This window comes from Artemia sp. Qi Xiang Cuo, chromosome 10 (assembly GCF_049724085.1).
Source record: "Artemia sp. Qi Xiang Cuo chromosome 10, ASM4972408v1, whole genome shotgun sequence".
Lineage (NCBI taxonomy): Eukaryota > Metazoa > Arthropoda > Branchiopoda > Anostraca > Artemiidae > Artemia > Artemia sp. Qi Xiang Cuo.
Genome location: NC_142803.1, coordinates 28,920,197 through 28,934,883, shown reverse-complemented (window position 1 = coordinate 28,934,883; position 14,687 = coordinate 28,920,197). Strand labels below are relative to the sequence as shown.

General features: G+C 32.0%; 1 protein-coding gene across 1 annotated transcript in view; it reads left to right on the top strand.

Moving 5' to 3' along the window:
• LOC148947639 (uncharacterized) overlaps positions 1–14,687 on the top strand; it is an 87,680-nt gene that overhangs the window by 68,655 nt on the left and 4,338 nt on the right. The window contains exons 11-13 of the mRNA XM_089095967.1: positions 2,552–2,648; positions 12,366–12,515; positions 14,330–14,465. Of these exons, the coding sequence (XP_088952093.1) occupies positions 2,552–2,648; positions 12,366–12,515; positions 14,330–14,465 (383 nt within the window). The remainder of the gene's footprint in view (positions 1–2,551; positions 2,649–12,365; positions 12,516–14,329; positions 14,466–14,687) is intronic.

Sequence of the window (14,687 nt, the reverse complement as noted above, 5' to 3'; positions counted from 1 at the left end):
TTTATTATTTAGTAGAAATTAGATTTTCAGAAATGCAATTGTAGTAATAGTTTTAGTGCAAAGCTTTTCCACCATGTCCTTAAAACGATCTTTTGCCTATGGTCCCTGGTGTTTGCCAAAAAAAAAAAAAATTATTCAGTAATAGCGAAAAGGCAAATGAATAAAAACCGATATATATAAAAGACATGTACAAAATAAATTCCCTATTGAAAGTCTTGTCTGCCCTTCCATATCGGCTTTTTTCATTCAGTTCCATTTTCACCGTTACTGAAGAAAGGGCTTTTACACTTTTTGTTTCACTTGTCTTGGCTTGGTCTTGGTCCAATGTCTTTGGTCCAAAGTCTATCTTCCTTGTGGAAATATTTTGTATGTAACTTTTCTGTAGTTCTGCTTGTTTAATGCCTCAAGGCAAGACGTTAATTTCGCTAAAATGTTTTAGCTTAGATTTAGTTTTATTAATTTATCAAATTACATTTTGAAATTTGCTTGTATTTTTAAAGATTTAAAAATATATCAGAACCATTCAAGTAATTGTTGTTAATTACTTGTAATTTTCAAATACAGACAAGTATTTTTTATGAAAGTTAGGTCCTTCTCTAAAAAAAATCTGTGTAACATAACAAAAATGGCTCGAGAATACACCTGAATCTGATGAATCAAGTGAAATAAGTATCTTGTCCTTCGTTGTAAGTTACAGCTGTAGTCTTGACATAAAATCGTATATTTTTCAAAGAATAAAAACCTTTGCTATTAGAATATTCAAGGGAGACAAAAAAACTCCTTGATTGTTTCCAGAGGCGTGCAACCAGAATGGCATACAACTTAAGCATCCCTTAACATAAGAGGCTGTATTGAAAATTCCATCACTTGATTACTGTAGGAAAAGGGGTGATGCCATCACAGTTTTTAAGTCTTTGCAAGTCAACCATCGCTCAAGCCTTCTCCACATCCACCTGAACCAGAAAACCACAGGAAACCTTCTGAAAATTACCAGACAAACTGCCAGCCGCAGACAACGCTACCCCTTCTCTTCCGACCGTGTTGCTCCATTTCGGCACTCTTTAAGCAATGAAACAATCCAGTCTCATTCCCCAGAGTCATTCAAGCTTGATGTGGACAGGGAATGGGAGCAGAAGGGATGGCTTCTACACTGGGACACCCGAGAGCCCTCAACCAAACTTTTAATTCATCATCAGCAGGCGTATCACAAGGCACATCCTTTCATGCCCGCATAATGGAACTTAAGGTGATTTAAGGAATAGTTCCAGAACTGTGTGCAATTACTTATTCTATTTATAATATTTTTTTCTTATTTAATTTGCATATACTTAGTCAACTGCATTTAATTATAAACAATTAAACTCTGAATCCAATTTAGCCTCTTCAGAAGGACACACGCTAGAAAAGAAAGAGGCACATTTTATATTGATAATTTTATGCTTATTTTCATGGTTTGGTTTGCTTTTTTGAAAATTCGTCTCCAGCCCCCTACAATGTGTCACATAGCCTTAGGCTATGTATAAAAAATTAAAATAATAATGGATTGAAACTGATTAAACAGATAAAAATGGGACATACTTTCTGCTTAGTATAAAGTAAGAATTCCATCATTTTTATAAGTTTGTTTATATAGCCTAGAGCTATATGACACCATTAGAGGGAGGGGGATGGGGATGAGTTGTAAAAACACGTACCAAAATATAAATATGAGAATGGAATTAGCCATCTAAAAGTGTCTCTCTTTTTTTTTTAACACATCTCCTTCTGAAGAAGACAAGCTCTAGACCTTTACCGCCTTTTAAAATTGTACATACGCAGCTTGTGGAATAGCTCAATAAAGAAGCCGTTGAGTACAACACTGTCAACGCCACAATCCTCGTATACACTCAAAAGTGGGCTTTGGAATTTAATATAATCCTTCTTGGACTATAAATTTTTGGTTGTCGATAAAGCATCGGTCTCTGAAATCCTTCAGTGTCAGAAGCTTTCATTTTACTCTTTTTTCTTTTTATAATTGATTGCTCGAGTTTTTTCGGTGGTTTATTTTTAGATTAAAATTAAATTATTATTTAATTTTATAAAATGTTGTCCGATAAGACTGTTCTTATTTTCTAATTCTTTACTGAAGTTTGATTAAAACAACGCTTACAATACTCGATTTCAAAAATTAAAATGGCAGATAAAATCCATAGAAACCTAGAGAGATGACCGAACTGGGCTCTAGCCCCCTCCCTTACTCCAGGAAGACAAAAGATCGATAAACTGCCACATGTTAAAATTTTGAAATTTTAATGACCAAAAACACCCTTTGCCAAACTTAGCTTTTCTCGAAATTTTGTTCCTCCCTTCAGGTAGAAAACTATTTCCTGGTGCCCATGGAATGCATACAAGAACAACAAATTTGTTTGCAATGTATGAAGTCAACACAGAAATATTTTTTAAGAACTAAAATTATTTCCCCGTAGAAACGATCAATCTAGAAACGATCGTTGTTTATTTCAGCATTTAATTATATCCATTCCACATATTAACATTCTTCATTTTATTGCAGTATGAAAGCACAAGCAATACTGCAATTGAAGTTGTACAAATCAAAGCGTTCAGAGATCCAGGAGCACGCTAGGATGCTAAACAGATATTTTGCAAAAGTAAGATTTTTTTATTTATGATAAAATTCATAGTGCAGGCTACCAAAAAAATTAAGGCATGTTATCCCACTAGTCAACGTTTTATCTAAGGCTTCTTTATATAAAATTGTCTGTTGAATTTCCTATACAGGAAACAATAATTGAGTATTTAATAATAACATCCCTCGAGAGACCATTCCAAATGAAGGAGCAACATCTTACAAGTTTCGAAGCCGTTCATCAAGTTATCAGCACAGGTTGTCTTCTATTTAGACAATCCAAAGGTACAGTGTTTCATTGTGTTTACTGTTTTCAACAGGAAAGTAGTGGAAAAAATAGAAATATTTCGTCAGAAGAAAGATAATGGATGTGCTTGCTTAAAAGAGCCATTGAATCCACATAGAGTATTTTTCTGACAGGTTGTGAAACTATGTTGTGAAGTGTATTTTATGGTATTTGGGGGTTGTAGTCGTAGATACATTTATTTCTCCCTTTATAGGGGAGGTAAACTCTGGCCCTAAGGTAATTCAACTTTGGTAGCGTGCCTTAGGCTATGACCAAACTAATGAGGCGTACCAGCTGGGTATGTTCGAGGGGCTAAAGGTAGATTGTATCGAGGTTGTCTATAATACAATACTTTTATTCAATTAACATATAATAATTCCAGATATCGATATTCTACTGGGACTGGCTGTCCCAAGTACACCACAAGTCTCAGAAACTACAATAATATTTAATAAGATACGGACGCATACAATTATCCGACAAGATTCTAAGGTATTTCTAAAAACAACGGATCAGAGGTCAGTCCTCCATAAAGTTAGTACTAGATCTAAATCTAGTTATTAACAGTCCACCCCTTCCGATAAAATGTATCTTTTATACATTCTTATCAACCACACCTTCCTTTAACCAACCAACGCAATAGCTAGGAAGTGATATTTCTCAATTTCCCGTTAAGCAGAAACTTGGCAGGATATATTCTTTATCTTAATAAAAAGGGACATATCCAAACTTTGTATTTTTGTCTTACATATTTTTACTAAATTAATAATTGAATTAGTTTGAAGGATTTACTAAAGTGCTACCGATTTCAAGAATAGCTGTTCAAATTATTAGTATTTTACTTTTAAAACAACTTAATTTTGTTTACAGCTATTATGCTGCCATCTTTGGGTCATTATGTGAATCTACCCTCAATGGGTTTCCTTAGGGTCATGTTTCTGGTCCAATATAGGCCATGTTCTTTTTTTCTTAGGATTTCAATTTGAAATTCATCCTTGTTTCTCTTTTTCTCTGTCTCTAGGACTGAAAAATACTCTTTTACCCTTCTTCATATTCATCTTCTGTTTTAACTTAACCCCATGCGGCTTTAGCATTATATTAGTGGTTCTGCCTAAATTAGATTTCAAGCTATATTAGAAACGCTTATTAATTATTTGAGTTTAAATTTAATTCCCATTAATAATTTAATTTATCTGTGTGATGTGGTTGATAAACCGTTTATTTTTAGTTTTAGAAATACCTTGGATGAATTACACATAACATTTTTGATTTTTAAATTTTCACATATTTTCCAGCACAAAGCATTTTCACATATTTCAATAACATAAGCCATTGGGCGATGTTGCACATTTTCTAGGCCTAAATTAAGTTCTGATGTTATCTCACTTTCTGACGAACTTGTAGTAAAGTCTGTATTACTGCTATAGTTTCCAAAATATCAGTTGATCGAGTATGGTTTGGTTTCTGATGGTATGAGATGATAGTATCAGGATACATTTGAAGTGGCTTCAAAATTTGTTACTTTCCAAAAATGTGTCAAACACTTTCCAATATGATTGAAAAAATGGATCCGAAAAGATGCTACGAAAAATTTGATTTCCAAAAAAAAATAGTTAAGGCTGTATCTAAAATAAATATTCACATTAGTATACATATAAAAGCATATAGTTTTACATATATAGTAGAAAGAAACACTCAAAATTTGTATATATCAATGTATTCTTTTTTTTTTCTTTAACGAAAGTTAATTACTTTTAATTACTTTCTCCTCTTTTTTTATTACTCCAAAAATAATATCCCGCTTAAATCGAAACATTATGTTTCTTGCTGGATTATTCTTTCAAACTTAATACTTAACGGATTATTTCACAATAAAAATTATTTATACGTTTAGTCGAAGTCAAACATTTACATATAACATTAAATCACTAGTTAAAACCTAAAGTAAGTTAAAGCAGAGTATATATATATAAGCATTGTGTAATAACTTACACAAGTATTGTTTTTATTTGCAAATCTAGATAGGATATTTAACTACTGGTTAAAACTTAAAGCATTACAAAAAAAAACACAGTATAGACTAGCATTGGAATTAATTCCAATTAGTGTTTTGTTAATTGCTTATGAAGTATTAATGTAGAATACTTCTTGCATGATATAAAAATAAAAAAACACAATTACTCAACATTTAATTCACTATATTTACATGGATAGTTTAGGTTATATAAATATTTATTAGGTTATATATATTGTATATATATAATTATATATATATTAACCAAAGTTATGCTGATACTTAATTGTTAAAAACAAATAATAATTATGTACCCTAATAATTTTTTTAATCACTGCAATATTTGTTCTTTTTACAACTTTTAATTAAGTCCGTCAAGACTTTTATGTGATAAGTCCTAACTGCCATTAAAATATTTACAAAGCAAAAGCAACTCCAACAAATAGATTTATGCAATATAACTGATAACTGTGATTAGCCTCTCTATAAGGGCTTGGCAATAGTTCATATAACATGACTTTGCTCAATCTTTTCAGACTTTTGAGCTTTCTAATTCTTTTCGAATTTTTGGTACTTGAGACAGTTTTATAACGTTTTTGTCTGTAATCTCTCTTTTTTTCAGCTTTAATGTCCATTTGGTATAAAGCTCCATTTACAGCTTAGACGTGATAAGCTAAAAATTTTTGCTGTACATTTTATACCTCTTATGCTATTATCAAATGGCTCTTGCCTTTACCCTGAAGGTTTGCTTACCAGGACTGCCTTCTGGTAGCTCCTTATAACGTTTCCAGGTCCTCTTGTCATGGCTACAGCTAAAAGGACTATTATGAACCTGCACACATAATAGTTAATTATTTAATAATGTATTGCTACAGTTTTCCCTTAGGCTATTCTTTTTTCAGAAAATGTGACCTTTCTTTATGAAAGGATTGGGCTTCAAGGCACACAGTAGTTCTGTTCTAAACATAAAAGTGACAATGACTATTTTCATTTTAACTTCAGTAATGTCAGTAGTTTTCGTTAAGGTTTGAACTTTAAGTTAAGTCCTTTCGAATATTATGTGATTTTTTTTTTAATTTTTCATGCCATGTTAGTCATTTTTCTGAAAACGAGTTCCAGATAAGTGAGCCAAATTTCTTTTCTTGACTACTTTGAGCATTTCTCCAATATTTCTATTAATCTCGGCCCGCTTTAACCAGTGTAACGGTGGCCCCGTAGCATTAATGCTACTTATTTGTACTTATTTAGTACAATTTTCATACTAGTTTCGTTCGGCAAAGTCAATAAGTGCGCATAACAAAGTTTAGCTGACTTCATTCAGTTTATTTTGCTTTTAATTTCGTCTGGCTATATTTTCAACTTGAGCCCTTCTCCTTTTTTTTCTTTACTTCAATGAAGCCTAAGGTTTTTTTTCAAGTTTTTATTCCGTTTTTTCTCAGTAAGATAGGTCTTTTCTAAGCCTATATTGATATGTTTCATGTTTTATCAATAACTTTTTCAAGTTTTTATCCTAATTACCCTTCTATGGTTAAATTCATTATCCCTTTATTTTTAAGGGGTGGGGGTGTCTATTGTTGCACCCTGTATTTTTTGAAATTATTTAAATTTCTTCATCCGAAAGTTTTCGTGTTAGAAAAGTACTTTATTTTTTCAACTGAATTTTAGAACAATTTTAATTAAGTTTTTAACCGCGTTTGCTAGTTCTCATTTATTCATAAAAATATAAGTTTTTACGATATCCTGATTGCCAGTTTTATCCTAGCTTTAATTACTTTTATATTTGCCAAAGAAAGAGAGACAATAATTTCCTTGGCAAGGTTACATAGCTTTGAATGCGATTTCCACTATCTTTGGTTTATTGATAAGCTTAAATCTGGGAACTTTGTATGAATGAATTTCTGTTCATTACTGCAAGTTCTTTTGTTGTGTAATGTTATATTTTATTTTCAAAGAAAAAGTGGATACGTTTAGTTTCTGTTAGGGTTTGACGGCTTGGGATTTGGGTGTTTGGGTTGGCACAGGTGAAAGCCAATTGTTTAAACTAGGATTCTCCTATGCCAGTTCGTTTTCTCAGATCCAATACATCGCTAGAGTTAAAATTATTACCTTGAACTATTATTGTAGTTTGCTTGTGACGATGGGGTTAATTTTTGGCTTAATTTTAATGGATTTTGTCGTTGGCTTTTACCTCCTGGTAAGTTTTTATGTTATGATTTATTTTTATATTGCTTTTCGTTCTTTTACCTCGCACTTTTTTTGCTTCCTAAGCTTATTCTAAGTTTCACTTAAATCTTTATAGCACTTAATTATTGTCTTTAATTTTTTTTTTCTTTTTGCCAAAAATTATTATATTAGACTATAAATAATTATAATAAGATTACAGTTAGCTTGTTCACGAATCGCACACTTAATGTACACTCTTGATGTTTTTCCTATTATAATTATTTTAAAATTCTTCAAAAACAATTTTTTTCAAATTCGATTTGAAGTGTCACCTCAGAGAGTCAAAGGTTAGTAGATGCTTCGAATTTACTTAACAACGAGATACCAGCAGTGATTGAGTTCAACTCCAAATTTGCTAGCTTCCAATGACCCTATTTCAGTAGACTAACCTCCTTCGTTTTTTTTAAATTATCACCCCAAAATATATTTTTCAATATACATATCAAAAGAATTGTCTTTTAATGCTGATTCTAAATATATAGTGTTTATTAAGTTTACCTTAACCCGTATAAAGTTAGTAATTTGAACGTTAATTATTTTAATATAAACTGTAACGTCCTGTGTAATTATTTCCGTAATATTATTTCTATTTAGTTCCTGGATACAATCTACTTTTAGGCTAATTTGAATATAAGGGACAATTGGCTTCATTCTATTTGATTTCTACTATCAGACCGTGTTTTATCTGATATACACTCTATATGATATTCGACTAAACCTTACTGATTTATAATCAGACTAGACTTGAGGATGATTCGTCATTGAGTAACCGTAAGAGCGGACCAGAATTATCAATATTAGCTATCCCAAAAGGATGAATTGCCTTCTCTGTTTGTCCTAATGTGGCTTATATTCTATGTAAACAAGCATAACAGTTTTCATACACTGGTAGCTTTACATCCACATGGCTCGAAAGCAGCCATGGCTTAAAATTCAAATTATAACTTTCTTTGGACGCATTTTGTGCGGCTAATTCAGAATTTGAACTTTTTCTAACACCATTATTCAGATGAAGGTCCTCTGTGTAGGTAAAGAAGACCCTTTTAAGACCTATCCCCATTCCTCCATTTTCTGTGATTAACGGTTTCTTTCGCCGAATTTCTCGCCTTATGCAGAGTTCCCATCAGAGATGGGTAACAACTCTTTTTTTCGCTTCCTTCGGCGACTTTTGCTAAGCTTCCATATTTGCTTTCTTACTTATAAGGTTATTTTTCTCGTTTTTTCCATCCCTTTCCTCAAGTACATTAATTATATATTTATATATCTTTTCCTTCCCTTTGCTTGTGAAACTACATAACTAACCTAGTATTTGTTAGCTTTAACAAAGATAATTCTGTTGCTTATTACGTCGTAAGATGCCATATTTTCGAAGCATCTCTACTCCTAAAACACTCGGAAATGGCAGCTCCTAACCAATGATTATTCGGACCACAATTTATATGCTTTCTTTGCTAAATTGTAGCAGTGTTATCCTTGAACAGTATGTCTATAACCTCTACCTGTAGTAAGGCTGACTTAGGACCCTATTTGCTACTATTATGTCTAAAATTCTTTTATTTCTACCAGCGTTTCATCAGTCCAGCTAGACTTTTTTTTTATTTACGTATTATTTTTTTATTTTATTCTTTCAATTCACGGTACAAATACTTTATTATTTAGTAATATACGGCAATACTGCATTGTATTTATCTTTAACACTAAAAAAACTACTAATTATACACTTACTTCTACTTGATAAGAACTAGATACAACATTTTTTTCTATTTTACAAATTTTGATTGAGCCTTTTTTTCATTTTCTCTATTGTACCCAAATCTTTGAGGGGTCACAAACCTATTTCTATTTGCCAAAGTTTGAGCAAAGCTGCTCGAAGTTTTGCTAATTCGAGCATCGCTAAAAGCGAAGTTCATTTACTTTCCCCTTCTAATACGGTCATTTCGATTTGTTTATTTTTTATTTTGCAATCTTATTTAGTCTCCTCGACCCATTTCTTCTGCAATGCCACCAGTTGTTGTGAAGTGTATTTTATGGTATTTGGGGGTTGTAGTTGTAGATGCCTTTATTCTCCCTTTATAGGGGAGATAAACTCTGGCCCTAAGGTAATTAAACTTTGGTAGCGTGCCTTAGGCTATGACCGGACTAATTAGGCGTACCAGCTGGGTATGTTCGAGGGGCTAAAGGTAGATTTTATAGAGGTTGTCTATAATACAATACTTTTATTCAATTAACATATAATAATTCCAGATATAGATATTCTACTGGGACTGGCTGTCCCAAGTAGACCACAAGTCTCAGAAACTACAATAATACATAATAAGATACAGACACTTACAATGATCCGACAAGATTCCAAGATATTTCTAAAAACAACGGACCAGAGGTCAGTCCGGCATAAAGTTAGTATCAGTCTAAATCTAGTTATTAACAGTCCGCCCCTTCCCATAAAATGTATCTTTTATACATTTTATGAACCACACCTTCCTTTAACCAACCAACGCAATATGTAGTAATTAACACTTTTAAATTTCCTGTTAGGCAGATATTTGGCACAATATATTCTTTATATTAATAAAGAGGGATATATCTAAACTTCGTATTTGTATCTTATATATTTTAACTAAATTATTCAATACCTTAAATAGAAAGACATACAAAAACTAGCCAATATAAACCCGAATGACTGTTTATAAATATAAACTCATGGGTGAATGGCTTCACCCATGAAGCTAATCTAGGGATGTTAACGCATGACCTGGAATGCAAATTTTCAAAAGATTCTCCTATTCCACCTTTTACTTTATCCCGTTTTTTTCTCTTTGTCTCCCCTATCTCTTTATCTGTTTCTCTCTTACTTTGTGTGCAATTTCACGTTCCCTATTGTTGTTCCTAGGGTTAATATATCGTCATTTTTATTCTATATTTCTTTCTATCATCTTATATGTTTTATTATGCTCTTTTTTAAACCTATCTTTGTTGTGTTCATCTCTTCTTCAGCTTCTGTACGGCTCCCCTTACTATTTCTTTCCTAGCTTTTTTAATATTTCATAAAATTGCAATTCATTTGAAGTTATTTAATAAGTTTTAATACACCTTAGAGCAATTTATCATGGTTCGCAAAACAAATAACACTTCCAAAAAGTGATTTAATTTTTTTTCCTTTGACAAGGGAATATCTCTCGTTTAAAAAAATAGTCTTATATTGCCTGCTTTTAGATACTTTTGATGTTGTTCAATCCTAAAACAAAGAAAAAGAGAAATCTCACAACGAAGAAAACAAATGGAACTATGGCCAGTAGAAGGAAAAAACAAAATTAAAGCAACATGGATATTATGCCTGTATCAAACGAGACGTCTTCAACGCTAAGAAAACAAAGATAAAACTAAAATAACCTAAATCAAATAAAATCTAAAATCGAGAAATAAAAAATACAAATATCTGTATGCATAATTGTGTTCTAGTTGCTTTAGTCTAATCGCTTTATGGCTGGCCAGTTTGGCTTTTGATCTTTTGTTGTACAATCCTGCTCACCAATTCCTGAAATAATATTCTTATGACGAGCCATCAAACGCATTAAAAGAACCTTAAAACTAAAGGCGGTGCTTCAGTACTCCTGTTGATCTAATACCAGGGATGCTGATTGCTAATTTCAATGCCCAGAAAATTAATAAAGTAATGTAGATAACAGTAATAGTAACAGTAATGTAGATATAAAGTAATAGTAATAGATAACAGTAACAACAGTACTAGTAATAACAGTAATAGTAGATAACAGTAATAGTAATAACAGATAACAGTAAAAGATACCAGATAACAGTAATAAAGAGAACAGTAAAAGCAATAACAGTAATAGTAGCACTTATGTAGATATAAAGTAATAGTAATAGATAACAGTAACAACAGTAATAGTAATAGTAGATAACAGTAATAGCAATAACAGATAACAGTAAAAGATAAGAGATATCAGTAATAAAGATAACAGTAAAAGTAATAACAGTAATAGTAGATAACAGTAATAGCAATGTAGATATAAAGTAATAGTAATAGTAATAGATAACAGTAACAACAGTAATGATAATAACGGTAATAGTAATAGTAGATAACAGTAATAGCAATAACAGATAACAGTAAAAGATAACAGATAGCAGTAATAAAGATAACAGTAATAGTAGATAACAGTAATTGTAATGTAGATATAAAGTAATAGTAATAGATAACAGTAACAACAGTAATAGTAATATTAGATAATAGTAATAGTAATAGCCATAACAGATAATAGTAGAAGATAAAAGATAACAGTAATAAAGATAACAGTAAAAGTAATAACATTAATAGTAATGTAGATATAAAGTAATAGTAACAGATAACAGTAACAACAGTAATAGTAATAACAGTTATAGTAATAGTAGATAACAGTAATAGTAATAACAGATAACAGTAATGAAGATTACAGTAAAAGTAATAACAGTAATAGTAGACAACATTAATAGTAACGTAGATATAAAGTAATAGTAATGTAGATAAAGTAATTGGCAGTTGGGCACTAGTGGGATCGGTAGTTGCCAAAAATGCTTTGCTATGAAAAAATAATTCAATAATGTAGGTGAAAGAAAACAAGGGACAAATGTTTGCCCATGTACAGCCTCATCCCTCTTCCTAAGAGTCAAAAATGTAAGGTTATAAGAATAAAAGATTATATTTTGATTTATTGAACACCCATCATTCACATAATATAAGCTGGAGTAAAGAAAAACGAAACAAAATCAGCACATGAACAGGGAACAAAACACTGCTCTAACTCTGGTCGTAACGACATATAACGCTAAGAATAAGACATGAAAACGAACACAAGTTTAAATATTAGTGGACTAAAAATGGTCTTGACAAAGACACACATAATTACGTGAAAAATTAAGTTTTCGGTTTTGCTTAGAAATCAGCTTGGAAATAAGCATTAGATTCTTTAGTTGATAAATGTTCATATGATATCTAAAAAAAATCTAAAAGAGAGCGATATCTCTTACATCCATTCGATGCTTGCATATTCCTCTACACTCACTTTGTCGTTCCGTTGATGATTTTGTGTTTTTTGTGTTTTTTTTCTTTCTTTCTTTACTCCAAAGACAATTCTGTTATATAATGAGAACGGTAAACATAAATTGTTGCCATGGTTAGGATTGTCTCTTCAAGTTTTAAACTTAGAAACGTTTGTTTTCAGAAAATTGTTCCACTTTCTTCAGTAGAGGTACCCAATGGCTGTGTAAATTTCACGTCCTCTAATTCATCACCAAGCGGCAGGGTCAAAAGTGCTGGTCTTCCGTCAAGTTATGGTTCTCTGCCTGCAAGCCAGAATAAGAATTCAAAACAAGTGAGTTTGGCTTTTAAATTGATAAAGCTATATTGACAAATCTTAATAGGTGTTGTTTGTTTTGTAAACTTTTATCACGGTGAGATCCTGTTAATATTTGTAGTTATGTGGAAAATGCATTCACAATATACGTTATCGAAATTTAGAAGGTGTGTGCATTCTGGGTTTGTACACCCGGCCTTACCTTTTCCAGACAAATTTAATAGTTATAATTGTGTTCATCCTAATCTTAAAATTTGTAAATAAACTCTTTTTTTTTAATTTTCCTGTTTTGACAAGGTTTAAAACTTGTGCTATACCTATTTCAGCGAAGAATTGCTTAGTTGCAAAAATTCCAATGTAAACATGATAGGTAAATAAAATATACACAATTCAGACTTGGCTTAGGGCCGTTGCAAGGGTCGAAAGTCCGAGGGCCTTATTTTGGAGAACACATGGCCGTTGGTGTTTTTTTATAGTTGAAAAAAGTTTGGAAGAATTGGAACATAAGTCTGCAAATTAAGATTAGAATATTGAAAGCTTCAGTGATGACTGTGGTCAATCATGGTTCTGAAGCACGGGCACACCGAAAAACTGAGGTAGATTTGCTAGATGTTTTCCAGAGAAATTGCCTACGGATCGTTTCGGGTACCCGGATGATTCACTGTATTTCAAACAGTAGGCTCTACGAAAAGTATGGTTCAATCCCTCTTTGCACATTCTGCGGATGAAGGATGACACACACACACATATATATATATATATATATATATATATATATATATATATATATATATATATATATATATATATATATATATATATATATATATATATATATATATATATATAATTGCCCTTTTCGGTCAACCGTCTAAGGCTAAATGGAAAACAGGTCGTCCGTGGTTGGGGTGGGAGGATGTCGTAAAGAAATATTTAAGGAGAATGGGAACTTCCTAGGAGGGTGTATAGTGGAAGGCCTTGAATAGATTAGGATAGAGGAGGAGCATACATGACTGTGATGGCCTCAAGCAGCTTGGTACTGCGGTGAGTTGTTAGTAGTAGTAGTATGGCTGTTGTTCCGAGCCTACTATTGGTAAGGAGTGAAGGCCCCAGCGACTGAAGGAAGGTGGCCAAAACCAGCGAAGCTAGTTAGCATATATTTTGGTTTAAACGTCATAGTGACGTGTTTGTAATCTGTTACGTAGTTTCCCTATTTTCCATGGATGATCTTTATGAATACTTTGCTGTGATAATTTCCCTTCTGGTTGCCGTGTGTGCGTTATTTCTATCACAGCTATGAACCACAAAAGGCTTTGTTCATTCAAGAGCAGAGTATCTTTGTATCTATCGGTTTCCAAAATGGGTTAAATCCATGTTCCACAGTTTTGAATCAGAAAAACCGAACACAATCAACAACCCTATCGTATTTATTATTAGCTCTATGTAAAATTTTAGAAGGTGTCTTTATAAATTCTAAGATCCCAAAAATATTTGTATCATGAAAAAAATCCCTATAAGAATACATGAAGTCTCAAACGTGCTCCTTCCAGTGAATTTTGAAGGGGGGACCTTCTTCTATAGTCTAGGCTTCCTTTAGTCTAGAAGAATATACTTGGAGTAAACACGCAATGCAACTGATGAGCTCTTCGTATAGAAGACCTTTATATTGAAGTAAAAAAATTACATTCACTGTTTACCTGCACAGACAGGGAAGGGAAGGAGAAAAGACCAAACCAATGAACCGTTCTGGTAATTGAAAAATTACGACCTGTATAATATTTTTTTTGCATTTAAGATCAATTAAGAGTCAATAAATTAATATTTCTTTTTAGTCTTCTCAAATGGTTGTGGTTCCAGTGTCAATTCACACAACTTTAATGAAGAACCATTATAATGTAGGATTGTTACAAGCTTCCTTGGATCTTTGGGATCAGGCACATCAAATGGTTTTGAGAATCTCCTATGAAGGTGAGTAAACCATATTTTTTGTGTATCTTGCGTATATTTCATTTTATGTGTACTTTAGTTAATCTGTTTGCAACGTATATTCGAAACATGTGTTTTACTTCAAGCAAATAAGCCAGTTAAAAAAAGCCAGAGCTTTTTTATTTTTACGGAAAAAATGAAATATTTTATCAATCTTTTTTAATATCTTGCTTATGTATTAAACAGTTCGTGGTAACGAACTGT